The following is a 26,945-nucleotide window of genomic DNA, read 5'->3' as shown; positions in this document are numbered from 1 at the left end:
CTCCAATGTCCAATAAAACTCAACAGAGGTAAATAATGAGCAATTTCATTTAGTTACTTACAGATTTATTTACCCATTGGACACCACATAGTCATGACAATTTAAAACAACAATCTGTAAGATTGATTTTAATGTAATGACAATATGAAAAAAATTCTTTATTAATTAATTATTATCATCATGAACATGTGGAGTTAATTATTAGAAATCTTTTTTTTCATTACCAGTATCATATTAACTAATTTGGTAAGTTATAATTATTGTAATGATCAGTGAATTTTGTTTTAATTATTAATTGAAATTTACAATATTAAGTAATTATCAGAAGGGGTTTGGGGAGATTTTAGAAATTTCACTGATTGAAATCATGAGTCAATTGAAGCTAGACAACCATGGAAAACCTGGAAGCACTGGACGGCCGTATCGTCTTAGTATGGGACTCCTCAACAGTGCTCATCCACGATCTCGCACCCCGCGAGTAGTCACTAATAATTCATTGAACTGTATAAATTAATAATGATAATAATTTTTTTTTAATTTCTTTTTATTTATATAGTGTAAAACATAAGGAATACATCAGAGTTACAATTCTAAATCCTTATTTGTCTAAGAATAGTAGAGTAAGATTGATAGTTTGTATACTTTACGTTGGCTAATAGTTCAATTATCACTAAATTGAAATGATTCTCTATGTTTTTATGATGATTAGTAGATTTAAGCTTAAACTACGTGATGGAATCACTAATATCTTACTTAAAGTATAACTTCTACTATCGTATTTTCCTTCAATTCTTCCTTTATATATATAATGAACTAAATGGGATTAGACAATAAGTATATACATTTTCAAAACAAGAAGATATAATATTACTTGGTGCACACTAGGATGTGTTTTGTTTAATTGCTTCAAAATTCCATAACTGACCAGATTCTCTTTTTATGCTTACTGATTGGTATTATTCATTTAATTCAAGGAAATGTCACACTATAATCATGTAAATTATGGAAATAAATCAAAATACTTATTATGGATCCTCATTGCAGATGAGGTATTGAGACACATTTATGAGTTAGAAAAAATAATTTTATTAGTGTTGTGTTTACCTGATTTAAATAGTTTATTCATGAAGCGTTCATTTTTCATTAAATTTATGTTATATATATATTTACTAAAATCTTTACAGAACTACTTCAACTAAAATTAATAAATCCCTATTTTCACAGCAGAAATCACGAATCGATCAAAGCTAGAACACCATTGAGAACCTGGAAGCACTGGACAACTATTTAGTTGTAGTATAGAACTCCTCATCAGTGAACATCCACGATCTCACACATGGGATTTCAACTCAGGACCCTCGATCTCACGCTTAACCACTAGACCACTAAGCCAGCATCTAACGGTGTTATTGTCCAACTTCAACCAATCCATGACCTTGTACAATCCTTCATCAATTACCTGCGGTGGGTAACTGTCTCACATCCGATACGGATTAGACTCCACTGGTCACGGGGCGAAACCGAAGGTCCTGGATTTGACTCCCACGTGTGATATCGTCGATGCCCTCTGTTAAGGAGTCCTATACTACAACTAAATAGTTGTCCAATGCTTCCAGGTTTTCAATGGTGTCCTAGCTTAGATCGACTCATGATTTCAACTGTGAAAATACTACAGTTTCCACAAACACCTCATACTGATAAAAGTCCCTATTTCTTTTGTGGTGTGGTATATTGAATATTCAAGAGGGATGAAATATATGAAAATGACCTCCTACATATGAGTAGCTAGCATTCTCCCAACACATTACTACTCACTATTTGTTTTTGACCAAAAAGAATTGTTTAAACCTTTCTTAGCACTGATTTTTGCAATCACTAAATTAGTGCTCTCTTAAGTATATATGTTCAGTCAATAGTAGCACAAAAACAGTTTAATTAGAGTGCATTATTTTTTTTGTGACACATGTAACACTGTTGTCCATATTAAGATTACAATAATTTAAGTAAGTGATAAGTTTTCAAAGCACCACTGAGCTTTTCATAACATTTCCAAATGCACTGCTCTTATCTTTATACAAAAGGTGAGACTATATTTGCATGACGATAAAAGGACTTGTACATAACAAAAGCGGTATTCTGACATACTCAACATAAACCCAGGGATTAATAAGCCTATTTGGATCTGATTGTGAAAGATTTTGACGCGAATTCAATAAACGTACGTACAGTGTCAAGATGATTTGTGTGAGGTTTGGTTCACTGAGTTATATGGTTTGGTCGTGCATTTTCGGACTAAGAATTAAATCAAAGGGAGATACAATCAAAATAAATAGGTAGACACCGGCAGGTTAAAATCAACAATAATCAATGAAAACGGAGGTCAACAGGACAAGTTCCTGGTCATGTGTGGAGAAATTCGAACACTCCACCTTTACCCAAAGTTTGTGCTGATGATGTTATTCAGAAAAACAATGAAATCTCCACGACCAAACCATCCAGCTCATAGAAAAAAACTTCACCTAAATTAACCATATGAGCTACGAATCTTCTACACCATCCCAATGTTAAGATAACTTTTTCAGCATTTACAGTGTAAACAGTCCTCTGTGTTTCTGATAATTCTCATAAACACGTATCATAAAATCAGTGCTAATTAAAGTAGCGTATTGAACAGACTTATGATGACGATAGAAAATATATCATTAGATTTCAACAAAACAAAGGGTTTCAGTGGTGCGAGTCGTTCACATACTCCACTTTCGATTATATAACTACAACACTAAATGTGAAATTCTCTGTACGAAATTTCAACTTAAACGATAGGTGGTAACAAAAAATGAAGGTTTCCGTAGGTGTAATATACAGAATAAAATCCATCATGGTATTTGTTGAAATTACGATGTCTGGTAACATTTCATCTTTTCATGAAAGAATAATTAAAAAAATTAGAATTAGAGAGGGGTTTTTTAAATATTATAGTAAGTTAATAGTTGAATTCATGAGTCAAATAAAGCTTGACCACAATGGAAAACCTGGAAGCACTGGACGGCTGTTTCGTCCTAGTTTGAGACACTTCAGCATTGCGCACCCGCCATCCATGGTGGTTTAACTTTAATTGGCTCATGAATTCAACTATAAAATTACTATAATATCCACAAAACCCCCCTCTAATTATAATCATCATATGCTCACTCGTGACCGTCCCCAAGAGGTATTTCCTGGAGTTCTATTGAGAAGCTCTGATCAGTGGGGTTCAACCAGATATATTGGGAGATAGTAACTCATTGATGACAATGGTGGATGTGTCACTCAATTTGGTGGATTAATTGAATTTAGACACTAATATCGTTGGATGCCGGCTCAGTGGTCTATATGTTAAGCGCTCGTGCGCGAGACTGATAGGTCCTGGTTTCGATTGGTGTGTGTGTGAAGGTGGATGCGCACATTAAGACGAAACGACCATCCAGTGCTTCCAGGATTTCCATAGTGGTCTAGCTTATGTGACTTATGAATTGAACTATTAAATTTATAATTGTCATTCATTATGCTACTTTATTCTCCTTAGACCGTCAGTTGTGTTACAGATTCATGTGGAGTTTTAGAATACCGAATTAATAAGAAGCATAGGTGGATTTTTAAACACATTTTATATGAGTTGAACTTTCATGATGATCTTTGTAAGGTCATTTAGTTTTTGTGATCTTTTGCTATAAATAATATGCACTTTTTCGCTAATAGCTAGTCCCCATATATACAAACACCGATTAACTAAATACAAATGAAATACGGAAACTTTTAACATTACATGAAATGTAGGTCATATACATTTACTTTAACCAATAAATCTCACTACTTTTTTGAATCGAAAATGTTACTGTGAACACTAATGAAAGATACCAATACATGTCATATCCCGTAAAATATAATCTGTAAACAAAAAATTTTTAAAACCTTGACTATGCACCCATACCATTAATATTTTGTTTCGATTATCAATAGTTTGGTTGTTGATTAACTGTACTGATTAAATACCATCCTGTAAAAAGCTCATACACGTGATTTAAAGCACATGTAGAACCTATTGCGTCATTACTGTTTGTTGTAGAGCGTTAGCAGCAGTATAAATGCATCATATGTCGACATACCTCGATTTTTATTGCGATGCTTAAGTTAATCAACTCATTTATTGAATGAGATCATGAAGTGACCAATGTCAGACCACCCTTGGAAACCTGGAGGAATTAGACGGCTGTTTCGTCATCTTATGGGACACTTCAGCAGCTGGCATCCCCGACCCTGAGGGTGGGATTCAAACCTAGGGGCTTCGGTCTCGCGCGCGAACGCTTACCGCGAATTGATTGAAGTCATACATCAGAACCGAGTGATTCTGGCCAAGTAGTCTAGAAGTTGAACGTTCATGCGCGAGACCGAAGGTCCTGGATTCGTGTCACGTGTACGCGCATTACTGAGGAGGCCAACACTGAGACGAAACGATTGTACAGAGTTTCTAGATTTTCAATTGTGGTCTAACATTAATCAGACCATGATCTCAATTAAAATTTAAAAGTCTCCACGACCCTATTACTTACTTAGCCTGTTACTCATCGTGAAGGAGCATAGGCCGCTCACCAGCATTCTCCATCCAACCCTGTCCTGAGCAGTCCTTTCTAGCTCTTTCCACTCGTTATTCATCTTTTTCATGTCTGCTTCTATTTCCCGACATAATGTGTTATTTGGCCTTCCACTTTTCCGCTTCCCTTCAGGATTCCACGTTAGGGCTTGCCTCGTGATGCAGTTTGACGATTTGCGTAGTGTATGTCCTATCCATTTCCATCGTCTTTTCCTAATTTCCTCTTCAGATCGAAGTTGGTTTGTTCTCTCCCACAAAATGCTGTTGCTGATGGTATCCGGCCAACGGGTGTTGAGTATCCTGAGTATACAGCTATTTATAAATATTTTTACTTTCTTGATGGACCTCGGAGCTTGTGGAGCTGAAAGACGAGCTCCACAACCCTATACTGATCATTTATTAATCTTTGATTGGATAACTGTGTGTTAGGACCTGCATTTTCCATTACGTGACCAGTTCGAAATCATTTGCAAAAGGAAAAACTATTAATAATAATAGAGATATATATTTTCAGCACTATGATTAGTGTATACATATTCGGTGGCTTTGTGAAATGAAATCTAAAAGAACAACTACATATTTTCTCTAAGAGTTTCGATACAGCCCCTAGTTTATAAATAATATACCTCATTCTATAAAATAACAATAATATATCTATAATGCTTGGTGAATGTAATGTCAGAAATTCATACGCTGTAACTTTAATAGGTCCAAAACTAACGGTAGTACATGTTCTCTCAACCATAGTTCCGAGTTTCTAATAATCATAAACTCAGTTATGTCCATGAAATTCTTTTATGTAATAAATAATCGACTAAACTGAATTGATAAACAAGAAAATTCAGAGAAGATATGAAACTGACTAATTGCTATGTTAAAGTTCCCTTCTAGTTAAAAAACGATTTTATCACTCTGTGGTTTCATAATGTGAAGGAACTCAGATACCTCCCTATATCATCAAGTTACAACTGAAAATGTTGGTCAGTGAATTATCAACTCTTCACGCCAACTAATTAGAACCAAGAGAAAAACAATCATATAAGTGACACTTAGTTTCCCAAAAATACATGTTTACCGTCGATTCTTGGTAAAAAGGAAATGTCGCACTAAAATCTTACTTCAATATTCCACTGCATTCATCAGATTGAGTAAAAAAATGTAAAAAAAAAAAATAAAGGTTATTTTGTTGAAGTCAAAAACTGTCCACATGAATAACAAACCACCAATCATAATTCTATTGATTATCGATAAACCATTAAACATATATATACATCACTATTTGTTCTTAATAGAAAATATTTAACAGCCAACAATTGTCTTCCGTTTATTCATCATTTCATTTCATTCACTTATTACACTTATACATGTGTTCAATAAATAAAAAAAATAATCGGTGATTAACCACTTTTCATCCTTTATAAACTAGTGTACATTCAGTGTAAAATAGATTCTCTCTCTCTCTCTCGCTCTCACACACACACACTCTTTAAATGCTACATTATAATACTATAATTGTTCTGTACGAAATCCAGTTAATTGTATTTTACATATTTCCTTAATTTACTTTGTAAATGAAATTTTTCATTTTTATGATAAAAATAAAAGGCACATGAACATTTAATTACATTAATTTTACATATTTCATTAATGAATTTCAATGGAATCACATTGGAATAAAATAAGATTTCAATTAATGATATACATCATTAATTGTGTATTGTTTTCATAGAACAAGTAAATACAACTATCTATCTATTTAGGTATTTATACATATACATACAGCTATACAATAGAATCATATGTAGGTCTAATCATATCATTTGAAGAAAGGAAATTTATTCTCACTTCTAAATGGAAAGAAATTAGAAAACATGTAATAGTTCTATTAGAAATTCGTGGGGTTTTTTATATAGAAAAAAGAGAACTTTATATGCAAAGATAAACAGTGGCTAGCAGCGGAATTCAGGACACGTGTTTCGTCCCATTTGAAACTCGTAAGCTGAATAGGCCCGCACCTCTAAGTTGTTGTTCACTCTGACGAGTCCCAAATAAGACGAAACGTGCGTCCTGGATTCCGCTGCTAGCCACTATCCACCTTTGTATATAACGCTTAAGAATTAAGACATATTGAGGAAATATGCACAGTATGCACATACTGCCAATAAGAGACTGATCAATCGCAGTCCTAAACATCAATGGAATGATTCTAACAAACAATGCCAAGTGAATTTAAAAATAACTTTGTTTTCTTCTACGGAAATAAAGGGATAAGTATTCAGTTGTTCCTCATATATATAACCATTACGTGAATAGATAGTGAGTGAAACGAAAAAAAATGCAGAAAAATATTTGGCTTAAATTTAGTAACAACAAAATAATAAGTAAATAGATTATTATGAATATTTTCATTTTTAATGGAGATTGTAGTCAACTTAAACAAAGATTTTTTCCTGTTATAAACTAACATTTGATGGAGAATCATTGGTAACTGTGTAACAATGGACACTTAAAGACTCTCAAAGTAAGGTCGAAATCGTCACAAGGTAGCCTCTTGATTTAAAGGATACTTTAGTCGATGATTCAGAGTATCTCTTACATCATTTATTATTTAAAGTATCCATAAAATAAAAGCGAATTTTTAGTAGACTATAATTCAATATTTAAATAATCATACAATTTTCTATTATTTGAAATGGGAATTCGAATAATTATTTCACATTTTCAACACAACAAGTTTCTTTTGTATCTAAGAGCAGAAAGAGTGGAAACAAATCTTAAAGGGGAAAGTGTGAATCACTACTAACGGATAATGTCATAGCCATATTCAATGTTTTGTGGCTTCTATATAACAATGATAAGAATCTAGAATAATTCAAAACTCCAGTAAGTGGCATATTGAAACTTAAACAGAAATGGCTGTACAGAAAGCTCAGGTTATCCATCACATGATCAATGTTCAAGTAATGTTTTACACGCAATACTTCTTGTCGATTCTTCGTTCTTTTAGTAAGTAAGTGCTGCGTATCAGTGTGCTCTTCATTAAAGATTTCATTTTAAGCGCCTGGATTGATTTTTAAATTATCTGCTAGAAACATGTCATTGTAGCTTCGTCCGACTTCCAGAACAGAAAACACGTTGAAAGTTAAAGCTTGAGATAAAATTTTGAATGAAAGTTACACCAATATACACAACTCCCCCAGTAAATAAAAGGAAAATTGATTGAAAGTGCTGAACATAACATATAACTTGAACATCGTGAATATACAGAGATAAAGAAGGTTTCGTAAAATAATAATGATAACACATCAAAGGCTAGTTACGATAAAAAAAATATGGCCTTTAAATTATTATTACACTGAACAAAGCCTGCGCGACTAAGTTATCTTAAAGTGTTTTACCGATTACATAAGGAGGGGAAAAGGTAGTAAAAAGCAAAGAAACCGAAATGATCATAGACATTACATAATACCTGCTTTTGGTTCGTTAGTATCCAAAGATTACTTTTACAAAAGAAATCTGCCTGTTGATATCATTGAAATCTACATATATCGACAACCGATTGTATTAGTTACAGACGTACTATTACATTTTGCAGAAAGTGATGGCTCGTCATTTCCGTTCTAATTTGTTTGCTAAAAAATGAATTTAGCGTTCATTAGGTATTTCTTTGGTGGTCTGACGTTACTTTCCAACCCAGTTATGTAATTGGCATTGTCAACTAATAACCTTGACAAGTATGTTTCATCTTTTGGAACACTTATCACTTAATTACATGTATACCATAATCATTTGTCTTAGTTGAATGTTCAATCTTATTTTTTATGTATTATTCTAATCTCAGTCTTTATACTCAAAATAATTGAAAAGTGTTTTTCACCCTGTCACTAAATATTATCGGACAAAGATAGGTATAATATTCTGGTTGGAGACAGTCAACAGAAAAAACTAGGCCTAAGCTTTGTGCTATCTGTCATTCATCAGCAAAGTGTACCTATATTCTCAAGGAAACTGGTGCCCCACAACAAGGTCGATCCTTCTGTTACTGATATACCTAGCTGGCAAGTGCCAAACAAAACGAAACCTAGGTCTAGTTTTTCCTATCAACAACCCGCAACTACAATCTTTTATCTCCACATGACTGACGCGATATTGAGTACACTAAAATAGTGGCTACATTGTAACTTAATCGATAAAATTCGTTCAGACCTAAAAAGGACTTGATATATATGACGTCGGTCACCACTGAGTGACCAATCAATTGTAGAGATAAGTAGACCATGTAATTTACTTACTCATTTTAACCTCAATTGATATACTGAGATACAGTTAGAGTATTTATGTAAATATTAAAGAAATTTTAAAAACTCAAAATACTCTTTCTAAACTTATTAATAATAGTACCGTAAATTGAAAAGGCAACAACAAGACGCCATAATTCATAAATTTCTCAGAACAAGCATTCGAACGAATACATCAGAAAATATTTTTAAACTTCTTCAAATTGAAAAGTGATAAATGAGTGAATAATAAGTATCTAGACAGATTAGCAATGTAATGAAAGCTTTGATAAAAACTTCACTTCAAATTACTAATATAATTGTCTAAGTGGCGGTATGGAGGCTGTCTATATGTGGAAAAGTAGTTTTATGAAGAAATGAAGCTCATTAAAAGGCCATTAGTACCAGAGATCACTGGACAGCTTTTAAGTTTTTCTTTAGGACCCTATGCTATTCCAAACTATAATGTTAAACGAGGAAAAAACCGGTAGCTTGAGGTTTTATGGTGAATATGTCTTTCGGGAATCAGTGAGCGGGAACCCATTACTTTACATTCTCTATTCTAGTTGTTTTACGACATATCACCATTTGTTCACATCATCATATTTCATCCGTAAGGAAAGCTGAATAAGTTTTGAAGTAGCTACTTAGGATTAACATTAGTTGAAGATCATGATTAAATTTGAAAACTGATTCTGATTCATTTCCCAAATATTTCATTTATCACCAATATACCTAAAAATCGTTAATTTAATTTATGGATGCCCATTGTCGGAGGATCTGAACTCATTTTCTAATGATCACTGGTTCTCCAAAACAACCTGACTTACACAACATCAAAAAAGTAAATAGAACAATCTTTTTCCGGGAAGAAGAAAACAAAATAAATAAATATTAACAGTACTTTAATCTCTTTACATCTGCTATATTTAAAAAAATACTGCTATCCTCACTTATCATTACAAACTTGTAAACAATAAGTTTTATAAGAAAATTAACAAGTATACGTTAACTGAATCAATAATTTTAGATCCAGGTTCATAAACTTTATATCACATTACTGTTAGTCATAATAGTCGACACATTATCATAAGAAAACCATCTTAATGACAATGTTTGCCATTAAAAGAATCATGAATTAGTCATAGACCTAACAAATAATCAATATAATTAACTTGCTTAACTGAGAGAAAGAGAGAGAGAGAGAGTGGATACAACCACATCAAACAAGCCAGAAAAATACACGATGTTTATGCGACTAACTCGAATTATTGTTCTTCCAATCTATAAGGTCAACTTAAATATACATAGTAATTATTAATTATATTCATTTTTGGTAAAAGCTTAGAATAATCATGTTAAATTGAATAAGTGAAAAGAAAAAGACATAACTGTTAACAATCAAGGACAAACTGGTCATTTCTTTTTTTTCCAAATTATATGTTAATTTCATTGAATCACATAACTATGAACACAATGAATGAATACATCATATACACTAAAGAGAAATGTTTATTCGTTGTTTTATCCCATCCAAAAAAGTTTTATTCAGTCTCACATCCAATAATATTAGTTATTTAAGCATCAGAAGGGGTTTTGTGGAGATTGTAGTAAGTTAATGGTTGAATTAATGAGTCAGTTGAAGCTAGACAACCATGGAAAACCTAGAAGCACTGAACTATTTAAATTACGGCAATCTTCACAAAACCCCTTCTGATACTAGTCAACATATGCTCACTAATGACTGGTTTCAAGAGGTATATCCTGGAGTTCTATTGAGAAGCCCTGATCATTGAAGTTCAACCAGGTCTGTTGTTAGATAGTAACTCACTGATGACAATGGTAGATGTGTCACTCAATTTGGTGGATTAGTTGAAGTTGGATATGGACACCGTTGGATGCCGGCTCAGTGGTCTAGATGTTAAGCGCTCGTGTGCTAGACTGATAGGTCCTGGGTCCGAATTCCGCGAGGTGGGATCGTGGATACGCGCTGCTGAGGAGTCCCACAATAGGACGAAACGACGGTTCAGTGCTTCTAGGTTTTCCATGGTGGTCTAGCTTCAATTGACTCATGATTTCAACTATTTAAGCATCATTATATCAAGTTGTTGATATGTCAATAAACTATTAAAAATTCTAACAATAATGTAAAAGTAACAACATTGTTAAATATAACCAAACAATAAAAACCTCTTACATTAATTAGTTGTATTGTTTGTGAAGAATATCATTTCCTGTTCTTTTATATGTAGCGTACCTTTTCCTTCTATCCTTTATTATTCTGATAAGATTCACATTGAATTATTCTTGTGCTACCCTAAATGAATGACTCATAAACATAGACATTTCTTAAACTGTTCATTGACATTCTGAAATTTATCGACGAGAAATAGGAAAACATATATATGTAAAAAATAATAATAATACTGTCTTTTGTGTATATTTGCTTACGACCTGTATGTCTATAGGTTGAACTGTATGGTGAGATTGCGAATAAGACTGTACTGTATGGAGAAATATATTTTTCGGTAATATTATTTTAAAAACATCGTCTTAATTTTTACTCTCTCTCTCTCTCTCTCTCTATATATATATATATATATATATATATAGTAGTTAACTGAAACTGCTCAAAGTTATTTTGCGTTGCCATAGTTATTTTCTTTTTTCCAAGTCCCTGTCAATTTGCCGTTTCTAAGTTTTAGTATACACTAAAAATGAAAATAGAAGGAAAAAAATAACTCCATTGTCTTATACAGTAAAAGAATAGCAAAGATGACGACAATATTGATAATAATAGTTGATTAAAGGTTTGTTGGCGTGTTTGATAGTATTTTTGACTTAATTTACAAAAATGCAATATGACTATTTTAGTTTCTATTTATTGTCGTATACACTTAGAAATTTTGAAGTAGTTTGAAGATTTAAACATCGTTGGTTATTGAACGTTTAATTTTTTTGTAAAAATATGTAGAGTATATGCATCTTCGAAGAAGTTCACAAATGTGTATTTGAATTAAAAACTTCAATGAGAACAGTGAAAATGTTTATATAAAATTAAATGTGAACGTATTCATTATTTGCACAAGTAATTTGAAAACAATTGCTCATTGTCTAAATGACAACCAGGAAAAGCAACAGAAAGAAAATAGAGATAACTGAGCAAATCAATGCATTATACTCAACACAATTTAAAGTTTTTGGGATCCGTTCTCTGAATAATTATTCCTACTTTCCTCCAAGATAAAACAGAATAACTATTTAGTGTTTCACGATGTTACTGAATGGGTAATTCATAGACTCCTAGTTTGAATTAAGCCACCATTCAAGATAAAGTCTCAGAACGAATGAAACCGCATGATTATATATATATATATATATATATATATATATATATATATATATATATATATATATATAGTTTCTATGACACCTTGAATTATTGTTACGCATTTCTAAATAGTTAATCAAACTCAGTGCATCACGATGTGTTATTTATAGTTCTGAAATGAAGTATCACTACCGAATTATTCAAAGAAAAAGAATGTCACAATATGATAAATTTTTTAAACTCAACTATAAATAACCATAAATAATTTGTCTAACTCATAATTATGAAGAAAGTAAGAATAACATAATTTGTAGATGATAGTAAATCCATCTTAATTTAAGTGTTCTCATAATCAGTGAATAACCTTAATTTCAAATGAATAGTTGAAATCAAAACAAAAGTTTAATGTACTTTAGTTAATGAAACTGATATGAATCTATGAAACAGGCTGACATTAAAACGATTGTGGCTTTTCCTCTTAACTCTTAATGCTAAATTTTAACAGTATGACCATATATATTTTTAAAAAATGGTGATTGATTTAAGCGTTAATGAATTCTATTCTAAATACGTCTAGGTACACGCTTTCTTACGTTTAAATGTATAAATATATACTGTACTGAGAAATGAATTATATTTGATTGTAACCATATTTCAACTTGAATCTAATCTACTTACTTAATTACTTACGCCTGTTACCCGTAATCGAGCATAGGTCGCCGACCAGCATTCTCTAACCCACACAGTCCTGGGCATTCCTTTTCAGTTCTATCCAACTGTTGGTTATTGTTCTCATGTCTGTCTCCATTTCTCGGTATAATGTGTTCTTTGGTCTCCACCTGGAGCCCCTCTGACGCTACTGCTGGTCCCAAGCCCGTATAAAAAAGGAGGGTTGGGTATAGGGTCAACGACCCCATCCCGTAGAAAACTAACTCGCTAAAAAATCGCTAACCAGGTTACCAAACTTCATTGGTATTAAAAAGGGAATTACTGTACTAATTATTATTAGCCTTTATGCACATTTTAGAATAACAATAATCAATTATATGACTTTTTAAAATTATTAAAATATTATTGTGTGACAGATGTGATGCATGTGAAAGTGAGGAGTAAAAAATTGCTCAATACTGTGGGAGAGGATATGAATAACAAATTGAAAGCACAATTGTTTTTTATATTATTTCTTCAGAATGGAGCATAAGATTTTGAAAAAAGGAATGTTATAAACTATCACATCAAACTTAACAGTTGAGATTAATGAATGTTGATATACTGAGAGTTAGTATAGATGAGCTGAGTTTACAGTTTTAAATAGTCATAGAAAACAAGTGATTTCTACATTCGACAATATGATTACGATAAAATGAACTTGATAAATTTAAATCATTTGATAGATACAAACAAGGTGGTATAGTAGATAACATTATTTCATTGTAAGCATATTTACTAAAGCAAAGAAAAATAGATTTATCATAACGTCCTATATACAAATATTAAACTGAATGCCCCTGATGGCAATAGTCTCCATAAACGTAAAGTAACAAAAGAGTTCATATTGATCAACTATTGCTGTTGTATGTAAAGATTTTACGTCCTTTGAAATATACGCTTTGTCAGTTAATAGTAGTAGTAATGATTGATACTACTAGTATTTTCATTATTCACTCAAAGTACATGATTTGTAATAAAATTGGTAATAAATTGAGTGTACTTTACTGTTCATATATTTTTCAATTACTAGTGTGTGCCTGTGTCTGTACAAAAACTAACCTGAAATAAAATGCATTCATTCACTCTAAAAATGATATTATTTAAATGTGGAGAAATGTAAGGATTCAGTGATTATTATTATTCATTAGTATTACGTAGCTTTGATCATTCGGTAATAAATATTATATTTAATTTGACCTTAACAGTTGACTTCACGAGTCGATCTAAGTTAGACCACCACTGGACGTCCGTTTCGTCCTAGTATAGGACTCTTCAGCAGTGCTCATCCACGATCCCGCACGCAGGACTCAAACTTAAGACCTTCGGTTTTCAAACCACTGAACAACCATCCGACAGTGTTAATGTTTAACTGCAATCAATCCAAGACCTTGCGCGATCCTTCATCCACTGCCTGAGGTGGATAACTGTCTCACATTCAATAAGGATTGGACTCCATTGGTTACGGTTTGTCGTTAGAACTCCAGGAAATCTATCTTGAAACTGGTCACTAGAGAGCACATGATTATTGTTCATAAAGAAACTTGTGGAGATTGTGTTAGGACGAAACTGCCGTCCAGTCCTTCCAGATTTTCAATGGTGGTCCGGCTTTAATCGATTAGTGAACTCAACTGTTAAAATACTACAATCTCCACAGATCCCCTTACTGATTATTTTGAGTTACCAGTATTCAATTATTTGATAATCATAAAAGTACAACAGTATATACACTTTTCATCTTGTGAAATTCCTCACCATAGTCTTATAAATCCTGAGAGTATAAAGTTATTTTCTCAAGTAAAATGTGAATAGACCATTTAAGAAGTGAATGAAGAAATTGTTTATGAAATTCATGCCTAAATAGTATAATTGATAACACAAAAGTTTTTAAAAAATGTGCTTCCTGGGTTCCATTGATAGCCATACACGGATTATAATAAGAAATTGTGATTGAAGGTTATATTGATGTATTCAAAATGCATGAATGATAATAGAGACTGATAAGTTGCTGTTTTGAACATCATAAACCGGAAATTTCAAATTAAATGTTCAACAATTCAGTATATAATTTAATTAAAATGTAGGAGAAACAAGTGGATAGAAGGTAGGTGAACTAAAAATGAAATTAGTACTCATTTATTCCTAACTCAATTCACTTGTTACTTCTGTCTTCATATCATAAGGAAATGACAAAATATATCATCCTATATAACCATACAAATGTTTGTGAATATATATGGTACACCTTATTTCTATTTTAGGTCTTATATCGACATCGATAAAAGCTGATGGTAATTTGATAGTATAGTGATTTTTCAATCTCTCTCAAAGTTATAAGTGTGTATATCACATAAAGTACAGTATATATTCAGTTTGGTTTTATAAGTTAATGAAAGTATTGAATCTGTTAACCTTATGGGATTTTAGGATATGTTGAATCATATAATTTCCCTTTGTTTATTGTATTTTACAGATTTCATTCAACTCAATGTTTTTATTGCTTCTGTTATGCGTTTCAAGTTCAAATTTAAGGGAAACCATAGCGAATTCTGCCGTGGTCGATGTTATGGAGGATGCTCGACCTGGGACAATAATCATAGATAACTTAGAGCATAGATTTCCTACACTCAACAGTGGCGAATCCAAGTCTCATTATTTTGCGATTGGAAATCCATCAAGTCCTGGAATAAATAATTTGGAAATACGTCGGCATAGATTTGATAATTCTGTTCAACTTGTTGTTAAAGATGGGCAAAATGGTCCAGATCGTGAGGAACTGTGTGGAGCACGGGAAACTCAGTCCGAATCTCAAATGCCTTTTTGTGATATTCCCTTAATTATTTTACATGGTAAACGACATGAACCATCATATGGAAAATTGACTCTCCGTATTTTAGATAGGAATGATAATAGTCCTATATTTACCAAGAGAGATACAACAGAGCTACGAATACCAGAGAATATAGAAAGTTTTGATATGGTTGGCAGCAGCGCTGCAAATCATCCTCAAATTTTACATTCCAACAATAAACCAACTTCAGGAAACCCAACTACTCTCGAACTACCCAAAGCCCATGACACAGACCTACCAGAGAATGGAGTCAAAACATATCGACTGACCACCATTTCAGGTCACGAAATAGATAAGTCACTCTTTAACCTGATTGTGAATAATGATAACGAAAACAAAATAGGTAGCAGTCTCCCAGTTCCATTCTTACGCATTGTCAGTTTACTTGACAGAGAGAGACAGGATGAATATTGGTTTCACTTACTAGCCATTGATGGGGGTAACCCGAAAAGAACAGGTACACAGACTATCCACTTAGTGGTAACAGACATCAATGACAACATTCCAAAGTTTAGAAAACCAATTTTTCACTTTCCAACATTTATATCAACCTCAGATTTGTATGGTAATGGTGCTACTCAGGAATTTTTGAAAATCCCGGAAACCCAAACACCTGGTTCTCCGATTGTAACAATAATAGCTGATGATCCAGATAAAGATTTAAATGGCCAGATCACCTATCGCCTCAAAGAGTCGTTAAATGGTGATCAAAATACAATTTCACTGCAATGGTTTGACTTGGAAACTAACAATGGTACAGCGATCTTGAAAGTTGCTAAGAAAATGGATGCAGATGATCGTCATGGAGCTAGTTGGTCTGATTTAAATAGAGAACACAGTGGTCGTTTAATAAAACTGGTTGTAGAAGCTGTAGATGCTGGATCACCTTCATTAACGGGAAGTATTGAACTATTGATTTTAGTTGAGAATATTAATGATAATGAACCTGTAATATCTGTACAATATACACAACCATTTCAAACTGAATCTGAATTTCATAATAATTTGAAAGGTAAAATTGTAGGTTGCTTACAAGAAAATCAAAATGAACCATTAACAATTGCACATTTAACTGTAGAAGATGGTGATTTTATTGAGAGCAATAGTGGGGCTATCTCAAATTTGTTAGAAATTCATTGTGAAACTAATGATACAAGGTTTTTGTTAGAAAAAGTGTCTAATTTAAACTATGCTGATCGTTCAGATTCTTATGGATTATCTACTACTCATTTTGATTCACCATTATTATTTTATAAAATGTCATCACTAAAATCGATTGATCGAGAAGCAGAACCATGGATTTTCGTAAAAGTAATTTGTGTCGATCAGGTGCAAGTAAGTTATGCATTAAATGGATACCAAAATATTGGCAAATTGATTCAGTCGAACCGATTAACTGGAAGTACTACGGTAACTATAAAAGTATTAGATGTGAACGACAACATCCCCAAATTCGCCAGTCGTAATTATCAATTCAGTGTGTTTGAGACACCTTCGATAGCAGTGAATTCAATAAAAAATATGTTTGATGATCAGTCATCAGTTGAAATCGGTCGAGTAAGTGTAAATGATCTAGATGAGGGAGTGAATAGTAAAGTTAGTTACAGTTTTTTATCAGGTGAAATTGATGCATTCAAGATTGATGAAAATACAGGAGTAATACGGAGAGTGGGTTTTATAGACAGAGAAAAAGTTAACCAAATGGAACTGGTAGTTGAAGCTAAAGATCATGGAGAACCAAGCTTAAGTAGTACTACGGTAATCAAAGTTGATGTGCTTGATGTAAACGACAATCCACCTTATTGGATTATGTCTTCTCCAAATGACAGAGACAAAGAAATTCGTCGAAGTGGACCTGAAGATGGTGTGTACTATTTTTCTCTAAATGAAGATGCTCCTATAGGTAGTATAGTAGGAACTATAAGTGCAGTAGATACAGATGGTATAGCCGAAAGTGAAATGATTGAACAAATTATAGAAAAACAAAACCCTGTAAAATTACAAAAAACTAATTTTGGAAATTTACATGGAACATCATCTATAACTTATCAATTAGAAAATGAAGGTGATGGTAAGATATTTTCAATTAATTCACGCAATGGAGATATACGTCTTAATAAACATTTGGATCGTGAAATTCGAGCTCATTATGAATTTCGAGCTTTTGCAATTGATGATATACTAAAATCAGTTAAATCATCACAAAACAATCCATATTTAGTTAACAAATGGAAACATCAGTATACAGCTACAGCTACAATAATTATTACAGTATTAGATGTGAATGATAATCCACCAATATTTGAAACACCATTAAATGGTCAAGAGTTTCATATTGAACCTGGTTCTTCAATGACTACAGCTGGTACTACATTATTCACAGCAAAAGCACATGATCCTGATGTTGGTGATAATTCGTTAGTTAGATATTCTTTAGATAATAATGGTTATGGTATAGTAGAAATTGATTCAACAACTGGTGTTTGTTATTTTCGTGAAACAATACAACATTCTTTAATGACTAAATTAATTACATCTAATCAATATGCTATAAATGGTAGAACATCAAATCATTTAACTGATACTAATTTAATTTCATCAGAAAATTTAATAACAAATCGTCAACATGAATTACATTCATTTACATTAAGTCTTACTATCATTGCTCGTGATTTAGGTACACCATATTCATTAAATAATTCACGTACAGTAAAACTTGTATGGACTACAGAATCACAAATGAAATCATTTAGTATATCAAATAATGATTTGTTAAATAATAATAATAATAATAATAATCTATTTGGTAATATTGATTATTTATCCGATAATCGAATGACTATGAATAAATTAATTATTCCATTAATTATTGGTACTATATTATTATTATTAATTATCTTTTTAATATTATTTGGTATATTTCACTGCCGTAAACAATCAGTTAAAACATTAAATAATAATAATAATAAACAATTATTTATTCATTCAACAGCATATTCCTCAACAAAATTAAATAAAACATTAAAACAAAATTATTTAAATGAAAATAATATAAATTCAAATCATTGGTGTTTATGTATTAATAAATATTCTAGAAAATTATCAAAACAAGAAAACGTTGATGAATTAAAAAGATCAATACAAATTCTAGAAAATACTACTACTAATAATAATAGTGCAATGAATAATAATAATAATAATAAAATCAGTATAAATAGTACACATAATGATTTTATTATAAATGATTATAGTGAATTCAATACAAGAAATAGAGATAATCATGAAAAAGAATTAATAAGAAATAGAAATACACAAGCTGAAGTGTTCTTAAAAGCATGTCTACCAGGTAATTAATGTGTATTTTCATGTTGCTTTTTTCTCTTTATAATGATATTTATTGTTTGATCATATTATCGTAGTTACTTACACCTGTTATTCCCAATGGAGTATAGACCGCTGACCAGCATTCTCCAATCCACGGTGTCATGGGCCTTCTTTCTAGTTCTATCTAATTGTTGTTCATTTTTCTTATGTCTGTCTCCATTTCTCGGTGTAATGAGTTATTTTGTTTTCCACTTTTCCTTTGGACATGAGAATTCCAGATGAGGGCTTGCCTTGTGACGCAGTTGGGTGCTTTCATCAATATGTGTTCCATCTACTTCCAGCGCTTCTTCCTGATTTCTTTTTCCGCTGGAATCTCGTTTGTTCTCTTTCGTAGTAGGTTGTTGCTGATAGTGTCTGGCCAACGGATCCGAATTATTTTGCGTAGACAGCTGTTGATAAACACTTGCATCTTCTGGATGATGGCTTTCGTAGATCTCCAGGTTTCCGCTCCATACAGTAGAACTGTTTTGACATTTGTATTGAAAATTCTGACTTTTGTGTTAGTTGACAGTTGTTTTGAGTTTCAGATGTTCTTCAATTGTAAATATGCTGCTATTGCCTTGCCAATCCGCGTCTTCACATTTGCATGAGATTTACAGTGTTCAATAATGACGCTTCCCAGATATGTAAAGGTTTTTACATCTTCCAAATCTTCTCCGTCAAATATGATTTGATTGATGCATGTTGTGTTGTATCGGAGAATCTAGTTTTCCCCTTTGTATATGTTAAGACCTACTGCTGCTGTACATACACAAATGAAAAAGCAAGATTCTTCTATACAACACAACATGCATCAATCGAATCATCTTAGTTTTCTGGAAATAAAAAGAGTATTGATAGTAATATATAGCAGTACCCAAGAGGAACTTAGCAGCAATTTAGATGAGTTACTGAAATTTTAGTGTAAAGTTATGACCAATGGAGTTCGGTTATGTGGAAAATTCAATGTTACTAACAGCTTAAACAGAATTAATAATTTGAAACATCCCTTAAAGTTATGAGTTACCAATGTTCTTTAACTCTTCAACAGAGATTAATATAAAGAGTATATAAATGTAACGAATCAGCTAAATTGTTTTTCATAACCCTTAATAACCATGACAGTGTAGCAGACAGCTTTTGTAAATAGTCATCCTAACAATTTATCTATGGATCATCATATCTGATGTTGATGTGTAGTTATAGCATAACCTTTTCTGTAACTATCATGAGGTGAAGATTTTCTCGATTCACTAATAATCATGAGTATACTCAAGGTTTTTAAGCTAATAATAGAAAATTATTATCAAGTAGGTATTTAAAGTTCAATATATAATTTACCTTTAATTAGGTCACATTTATTGAATACCACTGATCAAGAAAATATGTTTGTTCTTTTCCTAACTTTCTTATATAATAAAACTGCACATTCAAAGTTTAACTAAATACTTTTCTATTGAGCACTGAACAATACGATTTCAATTATGAATATTTTTCTCGCTTTCCTCAACAGAATCCGATTTAATTTTATTGTAAAACGAATTTATTGATCTTATTTGTGAAACAGACAACATATTGACAAAAGGGAGCTGTTTCTATTGAATTATCTTACAGAAACATGGTTAAAAAGTATTTTAGAAAATAGAGAAAAAATGCTTGAACAAAAATTAGGCGGATACACGATTTATTAACATTATCATGAATATAAGGGATTTTGACAGTACTTTACAGTGGAGCTAACTGAAAGTCACACTTCTAATAATTCAACGTTAGTAGCAATAAGGATGTAAAGAGTTGTGACTACTTCTAACAACTATGACAACAGAACCAAATGTTGCATCAAAAGGGAAATCTATGATTATTCGGACCTGTATTAATAAAACAGTCTAAAATTCAAATATATTATTAAACTTAATGACTTGAGATTAAAAGTGATTATGGTTGATGAAACGTCACCACGTTTATCCTGATCTTCTGCTTCGTTTCATAATAGTTAATGAAGAATGAAATTGCGAAATAGTGAATATTTACTTATTAGTGATTAGAATATCGATAATCGTCTTACACGTTTGTGAGTGTCAATAATATGCGGATCGAAGTAACCATTTATTAACACCTAGTACGACCGTCCAGTGCTTTCATGTTTTCAGTGGTGGTCTGGCTTAGATAGACTCGTGAATTCGACTATTAATAACTAATTTGAAAATTCCCCTACTGATATAAATCGTTTCCAAGTTTTAGAAAAACGACTTAGCAACGAAATTTATCTTAGATTCAAATGACTTCAATACATAAAAGTTCGATAAATACTTATTTAAACTGTAATTGTTAATATTTTATGGCACTCTAGTTCTACAGTTTATATATATTGAGCTACTAAGTATCCGTGTTCTGATTGTTTTCACTTTCAGATTGCGTCCCATCAGTTACTGGAGGACAAGTCGATCAAACATGGACTTGTAGGGATGACAAGACACATTTCAAATGGGTATGTTATTAATTTAAAGAATTGATATTTAACAGTTTTTAGTCATCATATATAATTAATGCATTTTGAAATCATTTTAAAAGTTAGGTTATTATTCGACTAATCATAGTGCTTTGCTAGTTTAGTGTGTTACATAAACACCTACACTTATTGACTAGTAATTACTAACAGTTTTTGACAGCCATATTGATTTCATATGTTACTTAATGATTGCAAACGCCTCATTGTCTAAGGATCAAAACATTGAAACATATCTCAAGCTCAAATTTAGTTAAACAATCATGTGAAAATTTGTGTATTAATTTATTATATCCTGATGATAGATAAAATAGGTGGATACCCCCTTTATGTTACGCGAACAAAAAAGGTTAGAATAAATTAAGAAGTTATTTTATTGGGAAACATCAGAAGCTTTGATTCTATTATCATGAATAACTTAACAGTAAGAAATGCAACTGCTGGATATCTTTGCACAAAATTCATACCGATATGATAAGAAAACATATTAAACATTGCTAAAACAAGCGTCTAAGATTCTATAATCAGGTATTGCACTCGAGTAAACAAGGAAATTTCTTGTGAGTCAATCAATTGATAAGATTATATGTCGAAGTTAATTTTATATCTAAGCTAAAGTTACTTAGACAATCGGTGGAACTCAAGAGCTACTAAACATTTATATTTTTTGAGTTTACAAACCGATAGTAATCAGCATCTTTAACTTTATGTAAAATTAAAACCAGTTCCTTCAAATCTTTTTCCAAAATTGATACATCTATATTACTGAGGAGGAAATCGTCCTTGAGATTTATTGGTAGGTAACCGTTGCACTCTCCACACAATTAACTATAAATGTTACAGTTTTACGTAATTCATCTTATATATGGTGGTCGCAAGCTAACACTAGTTTGTGAATGAACTGAACTCGAAATTAAGGAGCCTTTTAAAGTCTTACAGACAGAAACAAATGAACGAAATGAAAGTAAGTATAGATATAATAATTTCTATTTCCTACTTAGTTGTAAGCAAGTATGATATTAAGCTGATAGAAATGATAATCGTTTTGACGGCTTTTAGAATCTACGAAAAGTGAGATCAAGTGTTTAAAAATGATGTATTCGTTTTTTAATAAGAAAGAAAATAAAGTGCATAATTTTTCATGACGACAACTTTACAAACCTTTTAAATATCTTAAATATTTCTGTTTATTTGTAGAATGAAATACAATCCTTTCGTCCAGATTATTTTCAGAAACAACATTCATCGAATCAACGTTTGACTCGTACATTTTCAGACGATTCAGTAGTTAATGTTCGACAGTTTGATGGTATGTAGTGGAATTGTTTTAATAGCATTTTAAGTAACGTGTTAGTGAAAAAAATATTTATTTATTAAGATCATGAACCGACCAATGACCGTGAGAAGCCGTGACCAGTGGAGCTAATCCGTGTCGGTCAGAGACAGGTATCTACCTCAGTACAATGGAAGATGGTCGCGCAATTTCGTGGACTGGTTGAGGTTAGACATTAACACCGTTGGATGCCAGCTCAGTGGTCTAGAGGTTTAGCATGCATCCGAGACTGATAGGTCATGGGTTCAATTAGTATATGGGGGAAGGTGGATACGCACTTCTGAGGAGTCAATGGTGGTCTAACATCAGTCGTTTGACAATCTCAATCAAAAATATAATTGAAAACTTGGAAGCACTGGACAGTCGTTTCATCCTAGTATGGAACTCCTCAACATTAATGCATCCTATGTTAACTGTTACTGACCTATTAGACAAATTTTCAACTTTTTAAAATACATTTCATAACACAGTAAAGTCAACAATCAATGAAAATTTACCAAACGATAAAACAAAAATTATGATGTAAAACTATTCATTCAAATATATTTTGTTTCTTCGATGAGATAGACATCCATATTTGAAGAATATATCAAATAAGACACCATATGCAAAAACAGAATAGAAAATCAGTTATTCATAAAGGAATTACTCATTATTCTAAATAATAATAATATAGAACAATTATCTTAAATTGATAAACATGTACATAAATACAAAGAGAATAACTGATCAACAAATAGCCTTGTTTGTTTATAAAAATGACATTTTGTTTGTCAACCTTTAACAAACTATAAATAAGTATATAATATTCATTAACTGAATTAATGATCGGTATTGTTTAAGTCAATATAAATTAAGGTCATATGAATGTATTCTTTTGAAATAATAAATTAATAATTAACACAATTAAAAAGAAATTTTTATGGGAAATTCATACTAAGAGTAATGTTATTTCACTGATTGAAATCATGAGTCATTTGAAGCTAGAACCCCATGGAAAGCCTGGAAACACTGGATGGCCGTTTCGTCCCAGTATGGGACTCCTCAGTAGTGCGTATCCACGATCCCGCCTCTCGCAAGATTTGAACCCAGGACCAACTAGACCACTGAGCCGGCATCCAATGGTTTTAATGTCTAACTTGTTGAGGATGATGTCCTCAATATCTGACTCCAAATAATAATATCCCGTAACTGAGTATTTTAGGTAGGCTTAATCTCCTAGTAGAATTGCGAATTTACTCGAGATTATTAAAAAGCCTGAACACCAGTTATAGAGATAGTTTATTGTTAATGAATAATAATAATCCACAAGCGTTCGGTGAGCAAGCACACGATGAAACAGGGAGAGTGAGTGAGTCTGTTAAAAATCCATATATATTTGAGAGTTAATCGGGTGTGAATAGATTATCGGTTATCTGCACATTGAGACCAATAGGAAGATAGCTTAAGAGTTAATGTACAGACATGCATTCGATCATACACACCGAAATTAACATAGTGAATTGAGTCTGAGTTACAATGACTAGATAAATGATACAGTAGCCAAATGGACTTGCCACAAACTTCAACCAATCCACGAATTGGATTGGTTAAGCGCCTGGCGCGAGACTCATAGGTCCTGGGTTCGAATCTCGCGAGGGGCGGGATCGTGGATGCGCACTACTGAGGAGTCCCATGCTAGAACGAAACGGCCGTCCAGTGCTTTCAGGTTTTCCATGGTGTTCTAGCTTCAATTGACTCATGATTTCAACCTGTGAAATTTACTAAAATCTCCACAAAACTCATTCTGATAAAAAAATATATAATTTAAATTTAGAATTTTCCAGCTTCAGAAGGGAAACATAATCAGTAGCAAAAAAACCAAGTTTATTAGAATAAGAAGGAAACAATAGAAAATTTGGTTAGATCTAAATATTTTGATGTTAAATTTTTTGAAGATATAAAGGATGTTTAAAAGTTGCACTCTGTTACATGTAGGTATGAGTAAAACTTCAATTCGAATACTGAAAACTAAGGTACTGTAACTTTGCGGATCTCATCTAGATACTACCATCTCTCTTCATTTAGATTTTCGAATTCTTATTAAAATAAACTTTTTACCGATTGTCTATTTTAATGTAAGTAGGTGTATTTTGAAATATGTATTCTATATTTATTATAACAATTTGTACATAAAACGTATTTGTCCGATTTGCACCTTAAAAATACTTAACATATCTTATTAAGAGAGTAAATATACCAACATTCCTTTCTTTCATCTTCTTTTTGAATATCTAGATAATAGAAGTATAATGTGAGTTAATACTAGTGTCTGATTTTCAGATAAGCATGAAGAAAATATAGCATTATTAATTATAGATACATAATTTGGTGGATATTCTTGCATAAGCTGATTGTTATTTTCCTTTAAAACTGACGTTCTTTTGATAACCAATGTTGTTTAATGAGACGTCATGACTTATCGAAATGACCAAATCAGAAGTCGCACAGTAAAAAACCGATGGTGTCGCATTATGAATCAACTAAGAGTATAAGATTGAGACTATTGTACTTAACTTCTGAGCTCAAAAGCATCATACTTGATGTAACCCACAAAGGCTTATGTTTATATTTCATGTGATGTTCCGACTCCACACTGTTTTGGAGAAATAAACAAGAACGAAATAATTACTTAACGTCCTATATTTTAAGTGGTTCTCCTATTAATGATAACTTATTCCATAACACGACTTCATTTTAGACTTCAAATAGATGAACCATTTTGAAACAAATGAATTTATTTCACAATAAAAGTTTTGAAATGAACCTTTAACTAACCAGCTATTTTTCTCAACTATTTATATTTTTGATTATAGTTGGATATACAGCATTATGTGCTTATCCAAGTTCACCACATAATCACTCTCAATTTATACCGATCCAACCAGATATAAATTTCGATTCATATTATAATGAACAGAAAACAGCCAATCATCTCTTATTTAGTCCATACTTGAATAGAAAATCACAGGTATCAAACAGTGAAATCAGTAATTTCGATAATTCAAAAGTTGCAATACATTCAACAGTGTCCATGCCTTTTACACCATCTGGATTATCAACTGGAAATAGAGTTTTGGCGCCAGGTTCAATCATTGAAGCAGCCTCTTCTTACTATGGTCCGATAGGTTTAACTAATACATGCCAAATATCATATCCATCTATGCAAACAATTCCATCATCCTATGATATTGGACAAAATTCCAATGGATGGATTGAAAAATATGAAGAATTTGAAAGTGATAAAGAATTAGCAGCACTTTCAAAATTAACAGAGAATACATGTAATAGCCGAAAACCAAAATTAGCAGATGCATATGCAGAGAATTCTTTTGTTTAAATTATACACTTACTCATTTCAACTGTTTTCAATTAATTTGTATATTTTTATTTTTAATTTTTAAATCATTTCTAGACATTTTTCATCACTTTTCACATAAATGGAATATCCTCCCAGTCAAATACAGGCAAAATGAAGGTGTTATGTTTGCATGTAGTATTTTTTAGATCAATGTGATGTCATTCTTTTCTTCTTTTGTACTTATTTCTTTATTTATTAAAGTGGGTTTCTTTTTCTATTACCTTATATTGTTTCTGTACAGTAAGTGAAACTGAATAATATAAAAATAATTAATTCTTTGTAAATTATCAATATTAACTAAGTAATTACATTACAAGTTTGACATTGTAAATCCTATTATTCAGTTCATGTGTCTTTTGAAAGATGACGCTTAACGTTAGTCATTTTAAATTATATGCAAAGAGGGATAGTGGCTAGCAGTTGAATCCAGGACGCGTGTTTCGTCCTATTTGAGGCTCGTCAAGTGAATGAGGAGATTCATGTAAACAATACCAACTGTATTTTAAATTATGTTAAAGTGTTAAAGTATACAGTATTTTAAAGGCA

At 31.9% G+C, this 26,945-nt stretch overlaps 1 protein-coding gene across 1 annotated transcript; it reads left to right on the top strand.

The window, feature by feature from the left end:
• Nucleotides 1-26,945, top strand: CDH24_2 (Cdh24p). The gene is made up of 6 exons (XM_012936672.3): nucleotides 1-28; nucleotides 64-246; nucleotides 15,420-19,143; nucleotides 21,572-21,648; nucleotides 22,864-22,975; nucleotides 25,855-26,945. The coding sequence occupies exons 3-6, from the start codon at nucleotides 15,435-15,437 to the stop codon at nucleotides 26,376-26,378; spliced, it is 4,422 nt and encodes a 1,473-aa protein (XP_012792126.2). The 5' UTR covers nucleotides 1-28; nucleotides 64-246; nucleotides 15,420-15,434; the 3' UTR covers nucleotides 26,379-26,945.

Source organism: Schistosoma haematobium, chromosome 3 (genome assembly GCF_000699445.3).
Source record: "Schistosoma haematobium chromosome 3, whole genome shotgun sequence".
NCBI classification, from domain to species: Eukaryota; Metazoa; Platyhelminthes; class Trematoda; order Strigeidida; family Schistosomatidae; genus Schistosoma; species Schistosoma haematobium.
Note: the sequence above shows the minus strand (reverse complement) of the source record. Positions and strands in the feature narration are given on the sequence as shown.

Coding starts and splice junctions, on each gene's coding strand:
- CDH24_2 (XM_012936672.3), top strand. CDS start 15,435: ATGTTTTTATTGCTTCTGTTATGCGTTTCAAGTTCAAATTTAAGGGAA. Junction 19,144..21,571: donor CTTAAAAGCATGTCTACCAG/GTAATTAATGTG, acceptor TTTCACTTTCAG/ATTGCGTCCCATCAGTTACT. Junction 22,976..25,854: donor TAATGTTCGACAGTTTGATG/GTATGTAGTGGA, acceptor TTTTGATTATAG/TTGGATATACAGCATTATGT.